This window comes from Notechis scutatus, chromosome 3 (genome assembly GCF_049901735.1).
Source record: "Notechis scutatus isolate UNSWTSFEM ecotype Mainland chromosome 3, rNotScu1.2, whole genome shotgun sequence".
NCBI lineage: Eukaryota > Metazoa > Chordata > Lepidosauria > Squamata > Elapidae > Notechis > Notechis scutatus.
The window spans coordinates 83,057,448-83,084,776 of NC_142011.1; the positions used below are offsets into that span (position 1 = coordinate 83,057,448).

A 27,329-nucleotide genomic window follows, 5' to 3' on the forward strand; every position below is an offset into this window, starting at 1 on the left:
GCGTTTGTATGATGATGTTGTCACTCATGTATAATTTCCCTTGTGCTTGCCTTATTGTATATACCCGTGGTATAAACCAGCATTTAGAAAAGCAAGGCATATTCAAACTCAGGAGAAAACATGGGTGGTGGTGAGATGTCTAAGTAATTGTTATATCTAGTTCCTAGATCATTCTTGCTAATTCTATGGTATGGATTATTAAATAATCCCATGCAGAGTTAGACAGTTTAAGAGCAAATGTCACTCATTAGTGATGTGGCCGACAGTATGACCAATGGAGTTATCTTGCTACATTATAACAAAGCATCTGCTGTTCTTACCACAGAGCTCAATTTCTCAATTTTTCCAATCTACAATTATAAATCTTCACTATAGGCTTTTTAGTCTATCACTCTCAATACTGTACTAGCTACTACATTTGACTCCAGTACATCATAACGAACTATTGGCTCCATAGTTTGAAGACTTTTTTTGTGTAATCAGCACCTAAATCACAAATGTACTTAATGAATATTTTGCAAAATTTTAGGAAGGAGAATTTCTTCTAAATTTTCTTTTGAATTCAGTTGTTTTGTAGTGGAAACACAAAACAAAAATATACCTGCTCTATGTTAAGTTCATATTTTGGAAGGTGTGCTACTGACTCTTTAATCTGATTTCCAAAAGGAGGATGTCTGTTCAAAATCTGGAAATTTAAATTCAAACAGCATTCATATTAATTTAGAACATAGACCAATATTTGTTAAACATAGCACAAAAGCTATTTACAAAACATAGTCTTCCTAGCATTACATTGTTAGCGTTCTTCTTTAAATCAATCAACATGGCAACAGTGCATTTGGGGTTAATGTATATTCAGTTTGTCTGCCTTGCTTTGGGCACATACCATTGACTTGAAAATGCATTGTCAAATGTTCATTAAAATGTATCTTGATGCAGATTTATCAGATATGTGAGCAAATGTAGAATAGTATATGTAACACACAACATAAAAATTATAAAATAAATACCAATTCAAGCTCTCTTGCATTTGTATCTTCTATTTTTTTAAAGGATGTCAGTCCTGCATTCATCATTGTATTTGATAAACTCATGCCTATTGAAAATTGAAATATGCTAAAGATTAATTTGTCAAATTGCATTTCCTCATAACTTATCTTTTTTTTACTAATAAGCAAATATAAAATATCATTTAAACTAAGCATCTACTCTGAAATATATTTCAAAATGTGGCTGATGGTTTAAGGATGGTGAGGTTTTTCCAGACTGCAGTTTGGGTGCTTTATCCCTGGAGGTGTTTTAGACTGAAGTGCAGGGTAATAGGGAAAAAAAGTCAACAGCAGAGATTGTTGGCAAAGTCCAAAGCATCAACAATATCCAGCTGGTGGTTCTCCATCCACTTTATAACTTGAGAGGTAGCTTAATGACCACAACTGAAAGTGCTAGGATTACAATCATTGAGTAAAGCAGTCATGTGGGTGTCTTTTTTAATTATTGCTTTGCTCAACAACCAATATTAACAATCCTAATTTTGGCTGTTAAGCAAATATCACCTGTAATTTTTTAAAATCTGATATTTAAAAAAAACAATAGAAAATGTAGGAATAATCCTCAATATTCTTTTGCAGTTTGTACTTCTAATGTATAACATACTGCTGTGCAAAATTCTCATCACTGTTGCCACTTCCTTTTGTAAAGCTAAGCAGCATATTAATTACTATAAGAAAGGTCTACAAAACATCCATAGATTCTGAACATTTTCACAAGTGATATTTAATGTAACATTAATCACACATCTCCTGAATTTAATTTTTCTTCAATATCTCAAGACTTGTCCAATCTGAGGATGGAAAAAGAAAACAATTCTATCGTAATATTTTTATGTGATGAGATTGAAATGATTGGATTTTACTCTAAACAGAAAAAAGTTTAACTTTTGTACTGTATCCTGAGTTGAAAGGTAGAATAAATTTTATTATACCTACCGATTTTTTCAAGCTGTTTGGATACATTCAGTGAATTTTCCCAAAGTCTACATCTGAAGCACTTCGCTAAAATCAAAGAGTTTAGTAATACAATAAAGTTGTTTTTATGGGTAGCCAGAAATTCAGATAACCCTACACAAGAAAAGAAACAAGTGTAAAAACAGGAAGAGATTAAAAAATACATGCTCATGTATATTATCCTTATTACATTATATTTATACTGTATATTGCACAGTTAGCCAGATGTTCAGATGGATTTGGCATTTTTGTTTTGAATTATTTTCAAGGACCTGGAATAGGCAGATGTGGAAATTTGATGGTATTACAACTATCATCGCAGGATGTAAGCTTATTATTATTCTTTAAAATACATTGCTTCTCTTTTTTACTCTTATAAATCACTCACACTTATTAGAAAATGCCCTACAAATTTAAATTAGTCACTGCCTCATTTAGTGACCATCTCCAGTTCGATGGTGATTACAAAAATAACTTTGTGTCCGGTCTTTGTAGGTCTGTAAAGCAAAGGAAAACTGAACATTGTAAAATTGCACTATTTTACTTAGGAGCCACTATACTTAATAATTGAGTTGCCAGTTCCATTTGTGGTCACTAAACAAGGATTAGCTGTAAGCAAATATACAACAAAAAGAGTAATTTTAAATTTTACCATACATTTTGTAAGTCTTATGCCATTTCTAAAAATGTTTCCTATATCTTGCGTCAAGGTGAAATCTTGTATGGGAATGCATCCTAACTGTGCCTGAATAAGACTGAAAAAGAAGTTATAAATTTTTCAAAATATTGAAAATACCAATGTGTAAATATCATAAACAGTAAATCCACTGATTTTTAAAAAATCAATAGCACTTAGACTTATATACAACTTCACACTGTTTTACAGCCCTCTCTAAGCAGTTTACAGAGTCAGCATATTGCCCCCAACAATCTGGGTCCTCATTTTACCAAACTCGGAAGGATGCAAGGCTGAGTCAATCTTGAGCCAATGAGACTTGAACTGCCAAACTCCTGGCAGCCATCAGTCAGCCAAAATAGCCTGCAGTACTGCATTCTAACCATTGCACTACCACAGCTCTAGATAAAATCTAGAGAGGATGGAGTATAAAGAAATACCATACAATAATTCACCAATAACTTTTATTACTATTTTAAAATAATAATAACATATTGTATAAAATAATTACCAGTTTACTTTCATTTCTCTTGTTTTTATTTTTCCTTCCATTGGATATCTGTACATAAAATATATAAGTTTTTATTTACTTGTGCTAAATATATGACATTAATTTATAACATAAAATGAGATGCATTTCTCATTATCAAGAAGATATAGTGGTATCATACATATAAATAAGAGTTCATTAAGATTTATTTATAACTATATTACTATAGAGTTATAGTTTCAGAGAAGGTTTATGAGACTTGTGACCCTCCAGATGCTCTTGAATTATGCTGTTCAGTTTTGGCCATGTGGACTTGAGATAGGGTTTGCCAATCTCTGGGAAAATAAAATTTCTCCATACTTTACAGCTTCAAATGTGCACATTTTAACATTGAAAGCTCTAACGGGTATGGCTCCTCATCCACTGATCCCAGTGAGCTCATTTTTGAGAGTTCTCAAAAATGGGTAAAGAGATGTTTGGACATTTCCTGGAGTGAGTACAATGGGACATCTGAGCTTACTCTTTCGTGATACAATCAGAACAGGCTTGCTTATCTACTTCATTTGTCTATGGAGATTCTCAGTCATCCAGGTCATGGTTGTCCCAAAGGTGCTTTTTCAAGAGGCAACTGGACTTTTTGGTTTTTCTTTGAGGACATTTTGGTTCTCACCCAGGAAGCTTCTTCAGTTCTGGCTGGATGGTGGGGAATTGAAGGATTTATAGTCCTTGCAGACACCTGTTCATTTGTATTCTTTTAGAGAGTCATTGAGGCCACCTGGAGTGTTGTCAGGGTCACCTGAGTAGTGCAAATGGCTCTGGAGCCTTCTTAGAACAATTGAAAGGACTGTGCTGTAGAATGGAAATAAATGATGTCATATCTCTCTCCCTCTGTTGAGAAGGCTGTTCAGTTTTGACAATGAACTGCTGTCTGCATATTTTGTGTTGGTGGCAACAGGTTGGTCACTCCAGTATAAAGTATCGCAGAGCTCAATCCTTTCCTTAATGTTATTTAATATCCATGCAAAACTACTGGGAGAAATTATCTTTCAATTCACAATGGCACAATATCAACATGTGAATGTTACAAAGCTGTATCATCTACCAAATAGGAGAGCTGATAGAAGTTATGACCTGGTGTTTAGAAGCTTAGAAGGGAAAAAAAGGTTCAAACTCAATCCAAGCAATTTTGGGTTAAAGCCTACTAATTCCCCCAAAATACTATCATAGATTCTTGATGGGATTGTATTCCCCCAAGAACAGTAGGTTTGCAATCTGGAAGTTCTTCTGAATTTGGGGAATAGCAGGTAAAGGACATGACGAGGAAAGTCTTAGCCCAGGCACTGACATCTCTACTGTGAAACAGAATTAATTGTAAGTAGGACAGAATTTATAGCATATAAATTACCATATAGGTTTTAAGCACATACACTATGCAGAAAACAAAAATGTTGCTGTAATTAAAATTACTGCTTAGTAGAAAATAATTTTAATCTTGTACCTTATGTTCATCCACTTCTTATCTTTGTTCAAGGAATTAAGTACTTTTTTCTCATTTGTTCTTAACTTGATGTCTGAAAATTCACTGCAACCAGATATCAATACAACCTGCAATAGTTTCTTTCATTAATTTTGTTCTATTTATTTTAATATATTTTAAGCACTTATGTTAAAAATTATCTAATTACTTGGATGTAATTGCAGAGAAATACATTCAGAATTATTTCTGGCAGTTCAGACTTGATGGAGATATTATTTAGTATTTTTATTCGTGGTAGTTATTTTTATGATTGTTTAGCTTATCCATATTTATGTGAAAACAGAATGCATTGATCTCAGTAGATTTTACTTTTAAACAGACGTGTATTGGATAATTGTTTTTATTACTAAATCTGTTGTTTTTATTATTTATTTCTTAATTTTATCTAAATTGTAAGTATCAAGATACCACATATTGGGTACATTTAACAGAGTCCCTACACAAGTATGTAACACCCTAAAAAGCAAACAATTTGCTTTTAGAAGCATCCCATGAATTTGAGCCAAGAGGTTAAACGAGCTACTGTTGTTGTATTATGAATTGGAGTAGCTTTTTATGACCTCAGGAATGTATGATTTAAGTTGTTTAAATTGTTGTTTTTAACTTTGTATACCACCTACACTCACCTGCAGTAAGATGGGAGGACATATAAATTGTATAAATAAAATTTGATTGGTTCATATTTATCAGTTGTACTATAAAGTTAAAACCTGGCTTTACATATTAATTTATCTCATTATTTAATTCATTGAATACTTTAATTTTTCTCTGTAAACAGACTGGCAAAGTACGACTGACACTTCTGAAAATCCAGATAATACCATACAACGACAGTATCATCATAAACCTATATTTATTATGTAACATCAAATACATTCAAAATGAAATGGGAACTAAATTTCATTGATACATAGTCCCATTGGTACCATACAAATACCAAAATTCATGGTTCAGTGAATTGTTGCAAAATAGTATCTCAATGGTCTAATGAAGAAGAAAAAACCACCATAGACAAACAAGGAAAGCAATGAAAAATGTTTGCCTGTTTTGCCACAAAATGCCTTTCTATGTTATATATCATTTAAAAAATAAAACTTGCATATATTGCTGTGGTTCTCAAACAATATGCTTCAGCACAAAAACCCTATCAAAAAACAGCTTAAAGGCTTTTTCATATTTCTTTCATTGGGTTTTTAGTCCAAATACAGTCCCTGTCCAAATACAGGGAAAATTATGTGTGACATTTCAAGGCAAAGTGAGATTTAATTGCTCCAGAGGATAAATATTTTACAAGCAAATTACCTAAGCAAAATAGATAACTTTCCCCAATGTTTAAAGGAAATTTTAGGAAATTATTTTTTTCATTTAGAAATTAGGGATAGATTGGGTACTTTTTGTCCAGACCAACTTTAAAAAGGACTTAGCTTATTTATTTATTGACTCAGTCTGTATGACCCTCCCCCAATTTACCACAGTGACTCTGAGCACCTAATAGCATATAAAAACATTAAAAAAATAAACATAAGCAACAATACATTGACCTTAGATCCATAACATTCACTTTATCTAATCTGTACTATATGCTTAAGACAGTGGTGGGATTCAATTAATTTAACAACCGGTTTGCCCAAGGTCAGGTTGGCTGTCGTGGGAGGTATAGTCCATCCCCATCCTCCAGCTTCTCCACACATATGGGATGAGCCTCCCATGACAGCCAATCTGACCCTGGGCAAACCGGTTGTTAAATTACCCGTCCTCTGCAATCAAAGTGGATCCTGGGTGCTGTGCTACAATGGAGAAACGGGAAACATAGCATCCAGCACAAGGGATGGAGAAGGAGCAGGGAGAAGAAAGAGAGAAAGTTCCATTGTCTGTTTCTCCATTGCAGCACAGCACCCAGGATCCACTTGGATAGCGGGGGGGGGGGTGTTAATTCAACAACCGGTTAGCCCGAACTGGTGAAAATCAGTTGAATACCACCACTGCCTTAAGCTGAACCACAATAAGTATATACAAATAATATCAGTAATAAAGGCAAAAAAGGAAGATGAAAAGTATCCACTCAGTATTAATTAATTATTTACTGTTAAAGACTAAAATGTAATAAGATTTGACATCTGTAGCAAGAATTTTAGAAAAAAATATTACAATAGTTTAATATGAAAGCCAGGTTGGTTATTAGTTAAGGCACAGGATAGAATCCAAGAGACCATGAGGTCTAGTCTCACCTTGAGCACAAAGCCACAATCACTCTCTCTCAGCACTAGGAAGTAAGTAATAACAAATTTTTGAATTCTTATCAATGAGAAATAATGATTTGGTAATGCAGTGGTCTTCTTTAAATAGACCATTTGTTTGTGAGCCACAGAGAATTGGTGATCCAATTCCACAAAAGTTATTTTCAAGTTGAACAGATTATTTCCTAATAATTCTGCATTAGAGTTTAATGCCATTCCTGATAATTGTTTATAATTGCACAATATGAATTCTTCTAGTAGCTTGCACAATAATTAATGAACTACAAGTCATTTCTCCTCCAGCTCAAACTCTTATCACAGATCTAAGCCAAATGGTATGAATTATGTAAAGTTTCAATCAAAAGCAACTTTCAAAAATCTGAAACCATAAATGAGTTTTCAGCTAATTTGTAAGAGTATTAATTCTTCATATGAATAATAAAATTACCAGTTCAGATAAAGTTGCTGTTCCATTAACCATGAAACACTTTTTTACAGTGTCAAATGCAATATAATACCAAGCCATCTGTCGTCCAGTTTCTGTAGAAAAAAATAAATATATAAAACAATGAAATATTTTTAATAAGTGAAATATAAAAGACAATTTTTTTCTAGTTGAACAATAGCTTTAAATTTTAAGAGCGCTTATGATAAAGAAAACTCCTTTTTAATAGTAAGTCCAGTTCTCCTTTAGAACCAATTATCTAAAGAGGTGGGAGGTTCCTCTTCACTAGACTGGCTAGACAGCCATCGGTTTTAGGATGCTTCAGTTTGGATTCTCGCATACAATGTAGCTCAATGGTTTAAAGCAGGGGTCTCCAACCTTGACAACTTTAAGACTTGTGGACTTCAACTCCCAGAATTCCTTTGCTGGCTTTGCTGGCTGAGGAATTCTGGGAGTTGAAGTCCACAAATCTTAAAGTTGCTAAAGTTAGAGACCTCTGGTTTAAAGGGATTTTCCAACTCTATGATTCTGTGACATTGATTTTAATTCCAAGGACTTCAAATTATTTTAGCTACTCGTTTTTATAGAATGGGAACATATCAAAAACTAGATCTAACCATAAAATATGGTTAATCTATTAACTGGCCTTCTAATTATCACATGTTCAGTATACATTTCAAAAAGAAAATGTTGCTACTATTTAAAACTATATAACATTCAAAACTATTCATCAGTTCTCCACACTCCCAAGTAGGTATGAAAGAACTGACAAAATTCTTCTATGGCACAAAACTCTGATAAATACTACCCCCTCTATTTGCATTGGCCTTATAACAGAGGTGTCAAACTCAATTTCATTGAGGCCCACATCAGGGTTTGTTTGACCTCAGAGGGCCGAGATGGGCGTGGTCAGTGTGGTCAGCTCAATGTCATTCATGTTGGGGATGCCTGTAGTGCTCTGAGGGCTCTGTCAGTGACAACGGGCTCCCAAGCTCCATTTTCAGCTGTGACAGCCTCCTGCAACCCTCTGCCAGTGAAAACGGAGCTCACGAGGGCCACATGCAGCCCTCCTGAGCTCCGTTTTCACTGGCAGAGGCACCGCGGGCCAGTCCTTCACAGTTTCCAGGTCAGCCCCATGGGCCAGATCTAAGCACCCCACGGGCTGGATTTGGCCCGCGGGCCTTGAGTTTGACACTCCTGCCTTATAATCATGCCTTTCTACAAATCTGGAAAAAAAAGTTTGTTTTCTTATGGTTGTCTATTGGTTAATTTTCTGGTTGATTTCCATTATCCTCAGAAGAAATGTTAATATCAATGGGAGTTTTCCACAGGAAGATGAGTCTAGATTCTACTCTTTCATACATAGTTTGGCAGTTCAAGTGCCACTAGCTCAAGGTTGACTAAGCCTTCCATCCTTCCAAAGTCAGTAAAATGAAGGCCCAGATAGTTAGGGGCAATATGCTGACTCTGTAAACCGTTTAGAGAGGGCTGTAAACAGGGGTGGGATTCTACCAGTTCGCACCTATTCGCTAGAACCGGTTGTTAACATTCTAAGCAGTTTGGAGAACCAGTTGTTAGAAGAAATTCTAATCCTGTAAGAAAGGCAGGAAGGAAACATTCTGGTGTTGCTTACAGAAACTGCCTCTCCATTAACCCTTATTACATTCTTGGCAGGACTAGACTTCCTGTCTCAGGAACTTCTCTGGAATTTTTTTCCCTTCCTTTGCTGGTACTTTGCTTGTGTGGAGTGACCATTCAAATTACAATGGCACTGAAAAAAGTGACTTATGACCATTTTTAACACTTACGACTGTTGCAGCATCCCCACAGTCATGAGAGGCCAGGCGAGGAGATGCATGCCTTGATGTGAGTGATATTGAGTTGGCCACATCCAGCCAATAACATGACCACCAAGCCATGTTCACCCAGTCATCACCAAGCCACGCCCACCACCTAAGCCATGCCCACAGAACCGGTTGTTAAAAAATTTGAATCCCACCCCGGCTGTAAAGCACTGTGAAGCAGTTTATAAGTCTATGTGCTATTGCTATGTGACAGTGACTTAAAGTCTTAAGTTTCTGCCCCCGTTATCCAATTTTCCTAGTCCATGTTTATAATACAAAAATCTTATCAAGAAGCTGCCCTTAATTAATGGAATGCTGTAAGACAAGGAGAAACAGACTTTTATAATTGGAGTTGGTCACAGTTAACACTTTTCTGAGACCTGAGATTTGCAGTAAATAGTATCATGATAGGCAGAATCATGACACTATAAATGTGGCTATGCTTGTATTTTTTATGATGTATATTTTCTATTTGATTTTTTTTAAAAATAGTGTTATGTCTATTTTATGGCTGATGTTACAATTTTCAGGTGTTTACTGAAAATGACAAAAACTACACTGTCAGTTTTCAGTCATTATGGAAAGAAAGAGCTGGACACATAACAGAGACTTGAGAGCTATGTGAAGTCTTGCAATTGCACATTGCCCTAGGGCACAGTTTTTATGAGAACAACTGCACCAGAAAACATTTTAAATATTGAAATATTAAAAAAATAAATTATGAACTTTCAGATAATATCAATTATTATTACCTGTGGTTTTGAAATAGAGATTATCATCCATCTTGATCAAATCAAGTGATGACAAATCATTCAAATTCTTCAAACATAGTTCTGTCCAAGTTGAAGTGATCATTTTTGACATGCAGGAAAAAAATAATTTTTGCAGATAGAAAAACCACAACATTTATCTATCTTCTGTAAACAGGCAAAACACTGATTTAACTGATTTAAGGCAAGGCAATGATTTAACTGATTTAAGGCAAGCACTTCCATTCCCCACATTCACTCACCCTATTTCTCAGATATAAAATCAATTTCTTAAATATCTATGCAATAGCTATGAACATGTGACCAAACAAGAAAAACAAGTTTACACTTGCCCAGATAAAATAAAGGGGATTCTTTATAAAGGTGAGTTTAAAATCTTAGCCTCACATAAAAGTAGGGAGTTGCGGAGAAGGTTCTTTTCAGATCAACCTTTGTTTGAGTAAAAGCTTTATTTTGGGACAAAGGGAAACAGCATGGTTGAAAGAGATGAAGGAAAGCTCTTCTGGGAAATAGCCAAAAAGGAAGATGCCAGAAGGAGAAGATGTAAGCAAGATAAAAGACTGAAAATGACCACATAGTCCTAATGAGCGAGATCCCAAGAAAAGAACTAAGCAATGTTGAAGTGAGAGGAGCCACAATAGGAGCAGAGCTGAACTTTAGGATTGGAGGTGAAAGTAGATATGGCTTGGAACCTTTTTGGGGACAGAGAAATAGTCTTGCTATATTCAGAAAGGCAGAGATTCTAGGTGAAAGGGAAAGAATTCTGGAGTTGGTGGTAAGAGCAGAGCTATCTCTCTTTGGGCTCAAGGGAAAAAAGGCACTTTATTGTGGTCCAATAATCCCTAAGGATTCCACAAGAGCTAAGAGGAAAAACAAAAGAATTAGCAGAACTAGTACTAGGATGTGAAGCAAACCGAACAAACAAATTTAAGTATCAAGTTAAAGCCTATTTAAATGCACTGTTCTTTGCGTTTTCAAGAAATCTAACCTTGTAATTTTGCTTCAATTCCATTTCTGTCCAGCCCAGCTGAAAACCCTTGGTTAAAAGAATACATTTGATTATTAATGCTTAATTTGTAAAAGAATCATGTGCAGATCTTTTGTTATAGAAACCTATGTGAAGTTTTACAGATTTGTATATTAAGCATACAATTTATTATGGGACACAAAAGGATGCTTAACGAGATTTATAATTTATTTATTAATGTTAACTTTAAAATTGTCGCAGCTTAAACAAAAAACACACACATTATACAATTTGGGTTTTTATTTATTTCATTGTTGTCATCAGCAACCAATTAAAAAATCACTAATTAATTAATTCATTGTAAAATAAGTAATCTAAGAGAAGCATCACTAATAAGTAAATAAATAAATATGGTTCTAATCCTTAGAAGCATGTCATGTTATCTTGCTTTACTTCTGTGCAATTATGTACAAGTTTCTCAAGTACAATTCTCCAGCAAATATATATTACATTCAGTCAAAATTTACTTATTTATTTAAATTTATTGGTCACCCAGTACCAATGGACTCTGGATGACATACAAAACTAGTGTATACATAAAAATATTGAATTACATTGACAGTCCAGATTTAATGGACCTCAAAAACAACAAAACAAAACATGAACAAATAATAAACTTCAGCCTCGGGCCTTGATCCAGATCCAGGTTTTCAATGATTTAAGTTCAATTCCTGGAGCTTACCAAATGATTTTCCCTCCTTGCACAGAGGGGAGCTGATTACAGCTGCAAGAACATTTGAAAGCAAAAGGGCTGCTTGCAGGGAGGATTTCAGCTTTTCATGGAGCTTAAATCATCTCTCCAGGCAACTCTTATTATTCCACTCAGTGACCTAGGAGATCGCTTAAAGATTGCAACCGGGAGAGTTGGGATTGCAGTTGTTGAGCAAAGTAGTCATGTGGGCATCTTGCTTAACCACTTTGCTTAACAACTGAGATTCTGGTTCCAATTGTGTTCATAAATCAAGTGCTACTTCTACTTCCTATCACTCTTCTAGCCCTTGTTTACACATACACATGTACCATCTCTTTTTGTACAATTTCCAACTTCTGGAACAGATTTCCAGCACCTGCTGGTACCTTGCTACACATATTGTTGTCCTTCCAATATAGAAGGAACAATGGATAAGAAGATATAGACACCATACACTATATTTTAGAATGTATCAACCCACAAATTCATGCTATAGTCCATAGGTAGTCAGCTAATGACCTAGATATACCAGAAATTTCAAATTTCCTTTAAAACTGGCTTGTAGGACTAAAGTAACTGCTGCTTGCTGTTCTCACATATAGCAATCTGTCATAGTGCTTCATCTTAGGAATTGACCACCTTCCCCTCAGAGCTCTGAATTTCTCCTTTCCTCCTTTAACGTAAGCATCCTAATTGCACATATAAATGTTTGTCCATTATTCATGAGACAACAAAGGAATCTGTTCTAGCACTAAAAATGGCTTAGAAAATAATATTCAGTTGTCATAGTTCAAAATGCTTTCAGCATCTGACTTTTTCCCTATTTTCTATTTCTATTTTTTAAAATCTCAGCTTATTACAGAAAAAGCAAGATAGCATTCAAACATTAACATTTGTTCCACTGTATTTCTGCTAACAAATACAGACCTTTTTTTAAAAAAAATACTTATTTTTGTGAATATTTTTCCAGTGACTACTACAAAGATTTTATATCTGCTTTCATCTCTCTCTCACTTTCTTCTTGCTCTTTCTCTCACACATACACACATATATACAAAATCAGTGTGAAAACAGATGTAGTGAAAGGTGCTAAATGTCCTAACTGTTATCATTTAAGGGCATTTCAAGAAAGTAAGTATTTCATTTACCACTTTTTCCCTCCCCCTTTTCTTTCACAGTTCTAAAAAGCAGCTGTTCCACATACAGAGAGATCCTACTGTGCTGAACACTGCAGAATGCCTTATGCTGTGGTGATGACAGCAAGAAGGATCAGTGAAGAAACAGTAACTCTGCCTTTGGGGGAAATAGATCTGCATTCACTTGATATAAAATAGTTTATGAATTTTAATGTTCTCATTTGATTCTCTATAAAAACAAGCCTATTTAGCTGAAAACTTAAAAAAATTATACACTATTCAAGAAAGTGAATCCATCTTCTTCAAAAACAGGCAGCCTAATACTTACTGTTGGAAACAAAATACTATCTGTATCACATTCCAATATGCAACTAACATTTTAATATTTCGAAATGTTGCATAGAAAGAATTATCAGACTTCTACAAAAGAAATTGCAGTATGAAACTGCAATAAATCTGTTAAAAGTTTAAGTAACCTCAAGGCCATCAATGGAACAAGAAGAAATAAGAACTACAGCTGCAATATCCCAAAGACAGACTGATTTTCTATTTCCAAGTTTTCTTGCATAATTTTAACTTTCCATTTTGACTGCGCAAATCCAAGCATGCCATTTATGAGTTTAGTAAAAATTCTAATCTGTAATCCTGGGTAATAATTTATCGAGCACCTTACAGACTATGAGATGGTTGGTAAGCAAAGCGTTCACATAAAGATACAAAAGAGGTTCAGTATTCATAAAAGCTCTTGTCAAATCTAACTGTTTTGAAGATAAGATAAGGAAACTACATAGCTTGACCGGGTTTCAGCCATTTTTCCTAACACTTTTACTAAGTAACTCAATCTCAATAGAGCTGGAAAGGATCTTGGAGGTCTTCTAGCCCAGCGCCCTGCTCAAACAGGAGACCATGTACCATTTGAGACAAGTGACTGTCCAGTCTCTTCTTAAAATCTTCCAGTAATGAAGCACCCACGACTTCTGAAGGCAAGTTGTTCTACTGCTTAACTGTCCTCACTGTTAAGAAATTTCTCCTTAATTCTAGGTTGCTTCTCTCCATTGTTTCTTGTTTTCACCCATTGTTTCTTGTTCTGCCCTGTGACACTTTGGAAAATAAATTGACTCCTTCCTCTTTGGGCAACCTCTCAAATACTGGAATACTGCTATCATATCCCCACTAATCCTTCTTTTCTCTAGACTAGCCAAACCCAAATCCTTCAACCATTCTTCATATGTTTTAGTCTCCAGGTCTTTAATCATCTTAGTTGCTCTTCTTTGCTAACTTTTTCCAAAGTTTCAACATCTTTTATGTAATGAGGTGACCAAAACTGGATGCAGTATTCCAGGTGTGGCCTTACTAAGGCTTTATAAAGGGATACTAATACTTCATGTAATTTTGATTTTCTCCATATTAATTTTGTTGGATAGGGCCCATTGTTCAAGTCTGTCAAGATCTTTTTGGATCCTGAGCGTGTCTTCTGAGGTGTTGGCTATTCCTGTGAGCTTACTGTCATCTGCAAATTTGATGAGTTCCCCTTCTAGACCCTCATCTAAGCCATTTATGAAATATTGAAGAGTACTGGGCCTAAGACAGAACCTTGTGGTACTCCACTGCTTACTTCCATGTAGATGAACGTAGTAGCATTAAGAATTACTCATTGAGTACGGTTTGTCAGCCAGTTACAAATCCATCTGGTGGTGATTCTATCTATCCCACATTTTTCTTATTTATCAAGAAGTGGGTTGTGGTTTACTTAATCAAATACTGAAGTCTAAATACTGGTTTACTTCATCAAATACTGGTTTACTTCATCAAACAATGAAGTCTAAATATACTATATCCACAGCAATTCACTGGTCTATTAATTTAGTCACTTTATCAAAGAATGAAATAAGATTGGTTTCACATGATCTCTTTTTAACAAACCCATACTGGCTACTTGTTATAACTTTATTTGTTTCTAGATGTTCACATATATGGTTTTTGATTATTTTTTCCAGTATCTTCCAGGTATTGGTGTTAGACTGATTGTTCTGTAGTTTCCTGGGTCGGTTTCAATGGTGGGATTCAAAAGTTTTTACTACCGGTTCCGTGGGCATGGCTAGGTGGGCATGGCTTCTTCTTTTTTTGCAGCACACCCCCCACCCCCATTTTTGGGGGCCTTCATGGCCTCAGGGGAGCCTCTGGGGGGCATTTTTGCTCCCAAAAGGCTCCCCTGGAGTTCAGGAAAAAAAATTAGAGCATAGGAGACTCACACAGCACCCCTCCACACTCCATTTTGGGGCCTTTCTGGCTTCAGGGGAGCCTATGGGGGGATTGCTTACAGAAGGCTCCATTGGGGCTCAGGAAAAAAAATTAGAGCATAGGAGACTCACACAGCACCCCTCCACACTCCATTTTGGGGCCTTTCTGGCTTCAGGGGAGCCTATGGGGGGGTTGCTTACAGAAGGCTCCATTGGGGCTCAGGAAAAAAAATTAGAGCATAGGAGACTCACACAGCACCCCTCCACACTCCATTTTGGGGCCTTTCTGGCTTCAGGGGAGCCTATGGGGGGTTGCTTACAGAAGGCTCCATTGGGGCTCAGGAAAAAAAATTAGAGCATAGGAGACTCACACAGCACCCCTCCACACTCCATTTTGGGGCCTTTCTGGCTTCAGGGAGCCTATGGGGGTTGCTTACAGAAGGTTCCATTGGGGCTCAGGAAAAAAAATTAGAGCATAGGAGACTCACACAGCACCCCTCCACACTCCATTTTGGGGCCTTTCAGGCTTCAGGGGAGCCTATGGGGGATTGCTTACAGAAGGCTCCATTGGGGCTCAGGGAAAAAAATTAGAGCATAGGAGACTCACACAGCACCCCTCCACACTCCATTTTGGGGCCTTTCTGGCTTCAGGGGAGCCTATGGGGGTTGCTTACAGAAGGCTCCATTGGGGCTCAGGAAAAAAAATTAGAGCATAGGAGACTCACACAGCACCCTCCACACTCCATTTTGGGGCCTTTCTGGCTTCAGGGGAGCCTATGGGGGATTGCTTACAGAAGGTTCCATTGGGGCTCAGGAAAAAAATTAGAGCATAGGAGACTCACACAGCACCCCTCCACACTCCATTTTGGGGCCTTTCTGGCTTCAGGGGAGCCTATGGGGGGGTTGCTTACAGAAGGCTCCATTGGGGCTCAGGAAAAAAAAACAGAGCATAGGAAGGGCACACAGCGCTCCTCCATGCTCCATTTTGGGGCCATCCTGGCCTCAGAGGAGCCTCTAGTGGGGGCATTTTTGCTCCCAGGAAGCTTCCCTGGGACTCAGGAAAGCCTCCTGAGCGAAGCAGTAAGAAGCGAGGGGAATCCCAATTGTCGGAAGGTTAAAAAAAAAAGGGAAATACCTTAAGGAGTGACTGGGTAGGCAAGCATCGGGTAGACAGGGTGAGCGGGCATCGGGCATTGGGTGGGTGGGGCAAGCGAGTGAGCGGCGACCAGGTTGGAGGCGTGGTCAGCCAGAAGTTACTACTGGTTCGGCAACCCATGCCAAATCCTCGCTACCAGTTCGTCTGAATCAGTACAAACTGGCTGAATACCACCACTGGTCTGTTCCCACCCCCATTTTCATTTGAAGATGGGAATTACATCAGCTCTTTTCCCATCTTCTGATAATTCCCCAATGCTCCAAGATATTTTAAAGATATGATACAATGGTTCTGAGATAACATCTGCCAGCTCCTTCAGAAATCTGGGATGTAATCCATCGGGTCCAGGTGATTTATATTCATCAGGGTCAGACAGGTATTCTCTTGCCATTTTCTTGCTTATTTTAATTTTTAGTCTGTCTTTTGGTAAATTGGGCTATAGCTTCTTTTTTATGAAGACTGATGCAAAGAATGAGTTAAGCAGCTCTGCTTTCTCTCCACTGCTCGTTACTTCCTTGCCATATTCTCTCTTTAGTGGGCCGACTGTTTCCTTGACTTTTTTCTTGTTATTTATACATTGAAAGAAACTTTTTATTATCTTTGACTTTTGCTTCAAGTCTTTGTTCATTGTGAACTTTTGCTTTCCTGACTTCATCTTTTCAGATTCCTAATCAACCATCTGCTGATATTCTTCCTTGGTTATGTGTCCCTCTTTCCATTTTTTGTACTTATCCTTTTTGTCTTTCAGTTTATCAGAGAGATCTTTGTGCAACCATGCTGGTTTTTTCTTGGATTTCTTGTTTTTTTGTGGTATGGTGTTGTGTTGGGCTTTTATGATCATATTTTTCAATGTTTCCCATGCTTCTTGAGTTGTTTTCCCCTTTAGGATTTTTATCCATGAAATTTTGCTTAGGCTCTCTCTTAATTTGTTAAAATCAGCTCTTTTAAAGTTTAAGACACTGGTTGGATTATATTCTATTGCTTGTGTTTGCATTTATATTGAATTCTGGTATGATGTGGTCACTCTCACCCAAGGTTCCAGCAACTTCAACTCCCTCTATCATTTCTTCTCTATTAGTAAGAATTAGATCCAGTATAGTTTTACCTCTAGTTTCCTCCTTTACCTTTTGAATGACAAAGTTGCCAGCTAAGTTGGTTAGGAATCTGTTTGATCCCACTTGCTGCAGAGTTTGTATATTTTCATCTGTGTAACAAAATAACAGGTAGTATCTATGTATGTGTATATATATATGGTATTCAGCTTTGTTTGGGTATTTTCCCATGTTATTATAGTTGTGCTTTTAAAGTTATAGCAACGTTTCGGCAGAATCTCATCTGCCATCATCAGGCTTCTGTATAGTGTTCGTCTGTGAGTCAGATTTTCACAGCCATTTCTGTTTTAAATTTGGTGCTAGCCTACTGCTGTGCCAGAATGGTTTTTTCTTCATCCTGATTGGTTGGGAGTCTTGGTCTGTGTTTATTGGTCTTGGAGTTTGCTGTGTTCTGCTTGATTTGTGTTTCTGATATCTTCTGTCTGTTTTGTAGCTTTTTTTGTCTTGATTGGCTGGCAACATTGTGTTTCCTGTAATGGAGGCTTTTAGTGCGGCCTGGCTCTGAGTAAACAGACGGCTATTGTTTATTAGGAAGCTAGGTTTCATCTGGGTGCCTGGTTGGGGTGTGTTATATATATATCTAACGAACACAATATAGAAGCCTGATGATAGCAGATGAGATTCTGCTGAAACGTTGCTACAACTTTAAAAGCACAACTATAATGACGTGGGAAAATACTCTTTGTTCTCGGTCATATAATTAAGAAGAGTGAGAGAGGAAAATTTAAAATTGAGGTGCTAAATTATCACCCAGCTGAATCTCCCGTTGAGATGGACTGGGGGACTTTTTTCTGGAAAGTTTTTCTTAGTTCCCAGCTTGCTCCAGTTAATTTTCAAATTTGCTTTTGTTAATTTGATTGCATTTTGGGTGCTTGGCAACTGGCTCACTTTGTGCCATTTTGCAGCATCCCATGATCATATGAGCATGATTTTTTACATTGTTTGCTAGTTTCCAGTGTTCACTTCTGGTTTCCAGCAAAAAAAACACCCATTGGGTATAATGGATTTAACTAACGACTATGCTGTTCACTTAATGATCATGGCATTTGCTTAATTACCCCGCAAAAAATATTGTTCTGTATTCCTGTAAGCAGGAAAAGACAGATGAACATAAGCAATAAGAAACTACATATCCTGATTGCCTAGATCTCTACTGAAAAAGGAAATGCATAAGAAATACCATTAATGTTTTGAGTAAATTATTTGCCAACAGAAAACTGTTTTATCATAAGAAACAAATTACCACATCACATTTTAATTGTCTACTTCAATTCACAAATTTTAAGTGCCACCTACCATAATAGGCTGGATTCTTCAAAGCTCTGATATAGAGGAAAGTTGATCTCACCCATTCTAAAGCTATGTTCACATCAGTGATGGTGTGAAGCACTATTTCAGCATTTAAGTGCTCAATTAGATGTTTGTGCAAACTAATATAAAGAGAGAGAGAAAAGGAAAAAAATAAGATACAAATTACATGCATAAAATATATATTATTACCAACACAATTTATTCTTAAATAGAGAACTAGTGATTTGTGATCTAGTGCTGAACCCCTAAAATATAAATATTTAAAACAATAATACATTTAATTAAGTAATAGTTAAATATTAAGATATAAGTAGTTGGTTTCATTTCTTACTGGGAGAGCTTAAAGACATTTTTATGTAATTCAAACTAAATGCACAGGTACAGGATAAGCAGTTCCTGGCTCAATAATAGTATCTATGAAAGTGTCTTGGTGGACCACTGCTTGTGGGTCAGCAGTTTGATTGCTGCTGCCAAAAAGGCGGATGCAGTTCTAGGCTGCATTAGCAGAAGGATAGCATCAGGAACATGGGAGCAGCTCAAGGTTGACTCAGCTTTCCATCCTTTCAAGGTCAGTAAAATGAGGGCCCAGATTGTTGAGGGCAATATGCTGACTCTGTAAACTGCTTAGAGAGGACCGTAAAGCACTGTGAAGTGGTATTTAAGTCTAAGTGCTAAGTTACCACAATACAAAAAGAGAAGCTGAGGCCCTAGTGTGCAGAGAAGAACAACAAAAATGATAAGGGATCTGGAGGCTAAATCACACAATGAATGGCTAAGGGAACAGTATGTTAGGCCTAATGAAGAGAAGGCTTGAGGGTGACATGATAGCAATCATCCAATACTGTCTTTCTATTGGGAATCAGTATAAAGACTATATAAATACACCGGCTAAGATTGGACTTAAGCATAGTGCATAAAATCATATGTTACAATGTCTTACAGGTTAATGAATATTTCAGCTTTAACCACAACAACACAAGAGCACACAACAGATATAAACTAAATGTAAACCACTTCTAACTTGATTGCAGGAAGTACAATTTCAGCAACAGAATGGTCAATGTCTGGAACTCACTACCTGATTCTTTTGTCACATGCTCAAACCCCTACTCCTTTACCCTCAAACTAACCTCTATTGACCTCACCCCATTCCTAAGAGGTCTGTAAAGGACATGCACAATCGTGCCTACTGTCCCTGTGCTATTGTCCCCAATTATTAGTTCCTATTTCATGTATTTAAACTTATGTTTATTCTTATTTCTATTATATTGTAAGCGTTTGACTAAATAAATAAATAAACAAATAAATAAATTGCATTAACTATCTAGGCCTTGCTGTTCAGCAGTTGCAGAAGTGATATATAGACCCTCTCAGAGTATACATGGTCCACCTACCTTTAAGGTCAAAGCAGAGATATACAGATGTTACATTTTGTGATGCCCCCAATGTTCAGAGTGGTCTGGTTTCCTTGTCTTTCATGTACCAGGTTTTATATGATTTTACATGATTATGAAGTGCAGGGCTGTCAAACTCATGGCCCACAGGCCAGATATGTCATGCACTGACCATGCCCAGTTTAGCAAAGTGGGGGAAAGTTGCAATACATCACATGACACCGCCATGACACCGTGAGTTTGACACCCCTGATGTAGTTAGTGGCTTGGATTCAGTTTCAAATTCCTTCACATTTCATAAGTAGAACAATAAAGAATTTGAACATCACCATTTTTAGCAGCTAGTGCTGATTTTTCCAACACACAGCAGCAAAATAACCTTAAAATGCAATTTTAGAGATATGCAGAAATACCTGCTTCCATACTTAGCTTGCTTTTGTTGGAATTTGGGTTTAAAGAGCATGTTAAACTATGTCAGTTTTATGATACATTTTAAAATGTGGCTAGCTATTATTTTTCTGGGCAGAGCTCCAGAAGTCACTCAAAATACAATAAAATGACAATCTAAGCATATATTAGGCATGGAAGCTGGCTTGGGTCAGTCACTTTTTCAAGTTTAGGAGGAGGGAATCCGGGGGGTAAAGCTATTTTAAGGGGAGCATGGCTTGGTCGGCCCCGCATGTTGTCTTTCAAATCCAACCCACTTCAAAGTTTTTGTAGGGAAAATAGGAGGCAGGAGTATTAATTATGTTCACCACTTCGATGCATGTATGTATGTATGTATGTGTATGTATGTGTGTATATATATATATATATATATACATGTTCATGTACATGTATACTTATAAAAGATGGAATAAAAATGTGATAATAATGATGATCAAGTTCAGATTATATACTATGGGAAAACTGTGTAATCTCAAAGTATCTCAATTTTGAATTGAAAGTAACCGTAAGAGATTCCAAATTGAATCTGAATAACAGGACTAAGGGAAGAAGCCCTTTCCCCAGATAAATCCAATATTTTCTCATTCCCAAAGCTCCTTTCAAAATGCTTAAGAGAAAATGAAAATAAATAAAGAATCATATGTATTTTCTTATTCTAATTCTCATATTACTGCTATTGTACTACAGATGGTTGCATATGTAGGATTTCAACATACATTTGTTCCTCTTATATTCAGATTGTTACAGTAAACATTCAGTGAAAATACTGTGTAGTCTGTTTGCCTTATGGCTTACTATTCTGGTTCATGCTTGAAAGACAAAGATTTTCTAAAGTTTTTTCCCTTCGTAGGCCTATCTTCATGATCCTAGAGAAACATTTCTTAGCAATAATCAAACAAATATGACAGCATTTCTAGTTACATACTAAAAACCATTTAAGTTACCTGCTTTCTATTGTATCTGCACCATTTAACATATGAACATACTTGTCTCTTGTACTTAGCCTTGTCATGATAACTGCTGTTGCTGTTGTATCAAACTGTGGAAAAATATATATACAATACACCTTCAAGTATAGTAGAAAGTAAACAAACTGAAGTATTTGGGATTTGTACTTCTGAAGGCTTTAGGAATATTATTGTTGTGTTAATATTATTATTGTGTTAATTCAAGACATCCCCCATGTCTTTTATTTGCTATTGAAAATACCAAAAGGGAATTTCCAAAAAGTACTTTTACTTTAATTCAATTAAAAAAACACTTTACAAAGATAATGAGCAGGAATTATGTTTCACCCTCTATTAAAATATTATAAATAAGTATAAAAACAGGGGTCTCATTTAAGAGATGATCAATAAGGAGCATGAGCTGAACACTGCTCTAACAATTTTTTCATAAATTCATAGAATGAACATTAAAATATCAAGTTTTGGTTCTGTCTAGGAATAGAATTTATATGAAAGTTGCGCAAAATGGTACAATTGCCATCATTATACTTCATATACATTTTTTCTTGCAGCCTTGCTTATCAGTTGCAAAAGTTAAAAAATAAAATTAGAACATTCTAGCTAGTGCTAACAACAAGCAATATGAACTGCTGATACTTTTATGAAAATTATTTTTTTCCTATTGATGTTCTACAGATTATTCTTAATTCAGAAACATTTAATCTTCAATTTTAAACCCTGGTAACAACTATACATTTTCTCATAAACATAGTTATATTAATTATTCAACAATAGCTCTAGTGTGGTAATAAAAACTTTGACAATAAAATGGGCAGACATTCATTTACAACAAAATTAATATATCAAATGTGAGAGACAGTTTGGTGTAGTAGTTAAGGCATTAGGTTAGAAACAATGAGACTGTGATTTCTAATTCTGCCTTGGATACAAAGCCTGCTGTGTGACCTTGGTCCAGTCATACCCTCTCTGCCCTTTGAAGCAGGCAGTTGCACACCAATTCTGAAAGCTTGCCAAGAAAACTTCAGGGATTGACCCAGGCAGTTGCTAAGAGTTAGCAATGACTCCAAGGGACACATACACAAAATAAAACATATTAGTGCCAACTTTTACTAATTCCATATTTAACTTGGTTTAAGATAAATTCATCTTACCTGAGGTCTTCCTGCTCTCCCAATCATTTGCAAAATATCAGTTTCACTATACTCTTGAAACATTCCTCCAGCATAATGCATAGTTGATTTTATAACTACCAGGTGTGCTGGTAAATTTACTCCCATGGCAAGTGTACTAGTAGTAACTGTAAAAATGAAATATTGAACTTGTTACAAGAGATTAGTTTTTAAAAAATTGTGGATATAACTATATTTTTGTAATATACTAGACTTTCTTCCTTTCGACACAATGAAGTGAGAAAAAAAGTTTGAATGAGTATTCGTCATTCAATTCTCCATCTTATAACATTGTATATTATATTTTGTTGACAAACCCCTATTATTTCAATCAAGTATACTCAAATATTATATCAAGTTGTAGCAAGACATTTCATTTTGCATATATCATATGCAACAACTGTGTAAGTACGGTACACTAGTTTACCAGTGACACATACATCTAAAAGGCTAGAAAGTGGAGATATATGTAGCTCAGGATTAAAATTTTGAGATATTGCTGTTTGCTGATCTTGGTTTCTTCTTCCAATGTTTCATTACTGAATTAACTAATATAATCAGGGCTCTAAACAAGGCAGTTTACACATATAAAATTTAACAAACACCACTTGTTTGTGTCAAAACACTGATAATGTTACTAGTTTGGTAATGAAATATGATATCTATAAGTAGTTAGTTAGCAAAACTAAAATTCAGAAAATCTGCAACAAAATAGGAAGTGTGATCCAAGCCCTCTTCATGTCCATAACCATTTACTTTTCCATGCTGTGCTGCCTTTGCATTTAGATAATTCTGAATAGCAATTTTTTAAAAAATATTTATTAATTTACTAACTGGCCCTTTCAGAAATCCAGAGACCCAGAGTTTTCCAACTTTGGACTTTTATAGTTATAATAAAAATTAAATCTAACAGCACATAAAAATGAAATAAAAGTGCAAAAAACAGAATACCTCATCAAGATATTTAATTTCAATATTATTAAGTGAAAAAGAGGCAAACATTCTGTCCCCATACCACATTTATAAACTATCATGATAAATTCGAATTTTACAACTTAAGGTTTTTAAAGATTATCTCAGTTTAAAAAAATGAACTCCAATCTCAAATTGGTCTACTTTAGATATACTATGTGAAAATCTAGCTGTTTGGAGAAAACTTTAATGCTGGGGAAAATGGAAGGAAGAAGAAGATGACCAGCATCAAAATGGTTACAGTAGTGAGGAGTGCATTGTTGGGAGAGCTGAAAGGAACAGATTGTTATGAAGAAATTCTACTCATGTGGTTGCTGACAGTCAACATTGATATGACAGCACATAATCAATCAATCAATTAACAAATCAATTAACTTTTTTAAGAAATAAAGTATCAAAATTATTTTTATTCTGAAATGCCTTGTACTCACAAAGAACTGGTATGTCTCCCATATTAAAAGCTGCTTCAATTATTTTTCTATCAGACATTTCTACTCCAGCATGATGATAAGCAACTCCACAAATTAGGAGATCTACAAATGAAATTCAAACTTGAAATATTGATTGTTTTCCCTTTATACATAAATAATTATTATAGTTTCTCCAATTAGCATAACATACATACCCTTTAGCTTGGCTTCTTTTATTATATTTGCAGATCTTTGTAATCTTAAAGGAGAGAACAAGAAAATATGGCAGTTTCAATAAGTCATTAAATAAGTACAAAAAAGTAATAGTTTTTTTTTTAAAGATCACACTGTTTGATTTCATCATGGTAAACTTCAAATTGGACTGGGATGAAAAATAGGAGAACCTCATTTATTACCTGATAAGACTAAAATAATTTCACTTGTTTCATGACAGTAATAAATAAACGTTTTTAGTTCAGAAAAGGCTACAAATAAAATTTCCATTTTTAACTCATTACAAATCGTTCTCACACCAACTTCTTCATTCTTCAATGAATACATAGTTTCTCACGAGGCTTGGAGACCTGGCTGTGCAATAGAACGTATACAATGGTTTCATTGAGTGTTGTTGGCTTTTTGTATACCCTGGTTGTGAATTGTGTTATGTAAATATTATATGGTTTTATATTATTTTATATTTTATACTGTATTCTTTTTTGTTTTACTTTTAATTGTAAGTCACCCAAAACCATCTAATTGAGATGGGCAACTATAAAATTGAAATAAATAAATTCAATACTTTTTACTGTAATGATACAGAGAAATATTTATATGGAGTATGCAATTAAAGCAGTAAAATTACTGCTTCAAGAAATTGACTGCAAATCAATGAAGTGTATTTTAAGGAATTGGGGGAGGGCCTGGAAAAATAATGAAAATATTCAGCACTAATGCTTTAATTGTTGGTATCTGACAATTTTAAAACACAGAGAGACTTATCTTAGATATTCCAAAAGCAATTACTTTACAAAAGGATGAATTCAATTACCTCATAAGTATGTGGTCTGATGCTATTAATTTGCATTCCCTGAAATAGTCCTATTCTACAACGAGTAGAGGAGTGGAGAACTCTATTTCACAAGAAGAGTTCTCCACTCCTCTACTCGTTGTAGAATACCTTATGCCACCAGACTTGAAATTCTAGAACTAGAAAACCTTGAATTACGCCGTCTTCGGTCTGATTTAAGCATGGTATATAAAATCATACATTGCAATGTCCTACCTGTCAATGAATACTTCAGCTTCAACCATAACAACACAACAGCACACAATAGATACAAACTCAAAGTTAACCGCACCAAACTTGATTGCAGGAAATACGACTTCAGCAATAGAGTGGTCAATGTCTGGAATACTCTACCCGACTCTGTAGTTTCTTCCCCAAACCCCAAAAACTTTAACCTTAGACTATCTACTATTGACCTCACCCCTTTCCTAAGAGGTCTGTAGGGGGCGTGCATAAGCGCACCAATGTGCCTACCGTCCCTGTCCTATTGTTTATCTTATTCTTCTTTTATTTTTCTTATATGTACCCATTTCATGTATTCACAACTATGTATACACTTATACTTATTATCTTGTAAACAATTGGCAAATCAAATAAAAAAATAAAAAATAAAATAAAATAAATAAATAAAACAAATAAAATAAATAAAAAATATTCTTAGCAAAATTACTTCACTATCCAATCACCACATGCTAACAAATAATGTAGTGATTCTATAGCAGTCCATTGTAAATTGATGAGAAGCACAGATTTTGCTACATATAAACTATACATATGTTGTAACCAGGAGAAAGCCTGCATTATAAGGTACCTTTGTTTTTGTTCTATAGTCATAATAAATTTAGCATCTTTTGCTAGTACAGAAGCAGCTTGCTGAACTCCTTTCCTTGTGGCACAGAACTGTAAATAAGAAAATCCATTGTTTATAATAATTTTGAAATATACACTAGAACATGACAATTGTTAAGGGGGAAATTGTCATGCATACCACAAGTGTTGGCTTTTGTTCAGAGTATGTTTGAATAACACTAGCTACTTTATAGTTAAGTGTTAAGTCAAATTTGAATTCAGTTTGATTGCTACTGCAGGGAAATCCAAGCACAACTTTGTGCAGCTTCACTGGACGGTGTCTTTCATCTATTTTCAGGCATACAGCAGGCCTCTTGCCATCTGAAAGCCATTCTGCAATCTTTAAAGGAAAAGAAAACATGTTAGCATTGAAATTGGGAAAAAATGCCTTGGGCTGCAGTCCTGCAAAGACTTGCTCAAGAGGAACTGTACTTTAATCATGAAAGCTCCACTGGCACAAATATTTTTAGATTTACTGTACTGGGTATTCAGTGTGCTTATCTGTGTCATGAATACAAAGTACTGTTCCAGAATTTTTACCAAGATTTACCAATTAATACAGCTAAATACTGCCTACATGACTACCTTTCTGCTATGATAGAGTGCTTCCTACTTTATATGAAGATGGGTGAATGGATAATGTTATCTATATGCAAGACATTAGATGTTCTGTATAATATTCAATCACTGCATCCCTGGCATAACAGTAAAAAAAACTGAGTAGAAACTGCAGTAAATGTAAATACTGAGAAAAGAAAACAATACAATTTCAGGAATCAGAAATAAACATTATGAATGTAGTAAATGAGTGATCCCTTATTCACTCAAGTAGGACATAGCAAACCATTCCTTCCTCTACATTCAGCCAAATAGCCAGTACACATATCCTAGTTGCCTGAGCAAATAGGCAGGAGAATCCATGACTATAAATGCAAACATATATAAATGCAAACTGGGATAATTTCTTTCTTTCTTTTTTTTTAGCTATAGAGGACAAATACTAGGTTGTTTCTGGTATTCTGGCCACTAGCAGGTAGCAGTAATGCTGGCAGAACTTTCCTAAGAAAAACCATCAGGAAATTCCCCATTCTGTTTAAAAAAAATTATCTTGAGACAAATAGCAGGTAGGAAGGTAGACATGAAAAGAAGCAGATCACTCAGGAAGACCAATGGAAAGAAAACATAGATTTTTTTCTATTGCAGTAAAATGTAAGCAAAATGAAGAGTGGAAAAATAACAACATGGGTTCAATAGATTAGTTTCCAGGAGAAACACACAACCAAGAGATGCTTGAGAAGGAGGGATTATAGTAAGAGCAAAGATAACCATTTCTGAACTGGAAGCATGGAAGGGCAACATGTCTGAGCCAAGAAAATATT

The 27,329-nt window shown here is 35.5% G+C and overlaps 1 protein-coding gene across 1 annotated transcript in view; it reads right to left on the reverse strand.

The window, feature by feature from the left end:
* The window catches only part of HFM1 (helicase for meiosis 1), a 64,142-nt gene that overhangs the window by 13,890 nt on the left and 22,923 nt on the right, over window positions 1-27,329 (reverse strand). Inside the window, 16 exon segments of the mRNA XM_087959982.1 lie at window positions 602-685; window positions 1,011-1,096; window positions 1,986-2,117; window positions 2,661-2,758; window positions 3,191-3,238; window positions 4,668-4,774; window positions 7,392-7,483; window positions 9,985-10,065; window positions 10,991-11,038; window positions 18,661-18,794; window positions 21,461-21,555; window positions 22,636-22,781; window positions 24,057-24,158; window positions 24,251-24,294; window positions 25,913-26,001; window positions 26,090-26,290. Of these exon segments, the coding sequence (XP_087816108.1) occupies window positions 602-685; window positions 1,011-1,096; window positions 1,986-2,117; window positions 2,661-2,758; window positions 3,191-3,238; window positions 4,668-4,774; window positions 7,392-7,483; window positions 9,985-10,065; window positions 10,991-11,038; window positions 18,661-18,794; window positions 21,461-21,555; window positions 22,636-22,781; window positions 24,057-24,158; window positions 24,251-24,294; window positions 25,913-26,001; window positions 26,090-26,290 (1,587 nt within the window).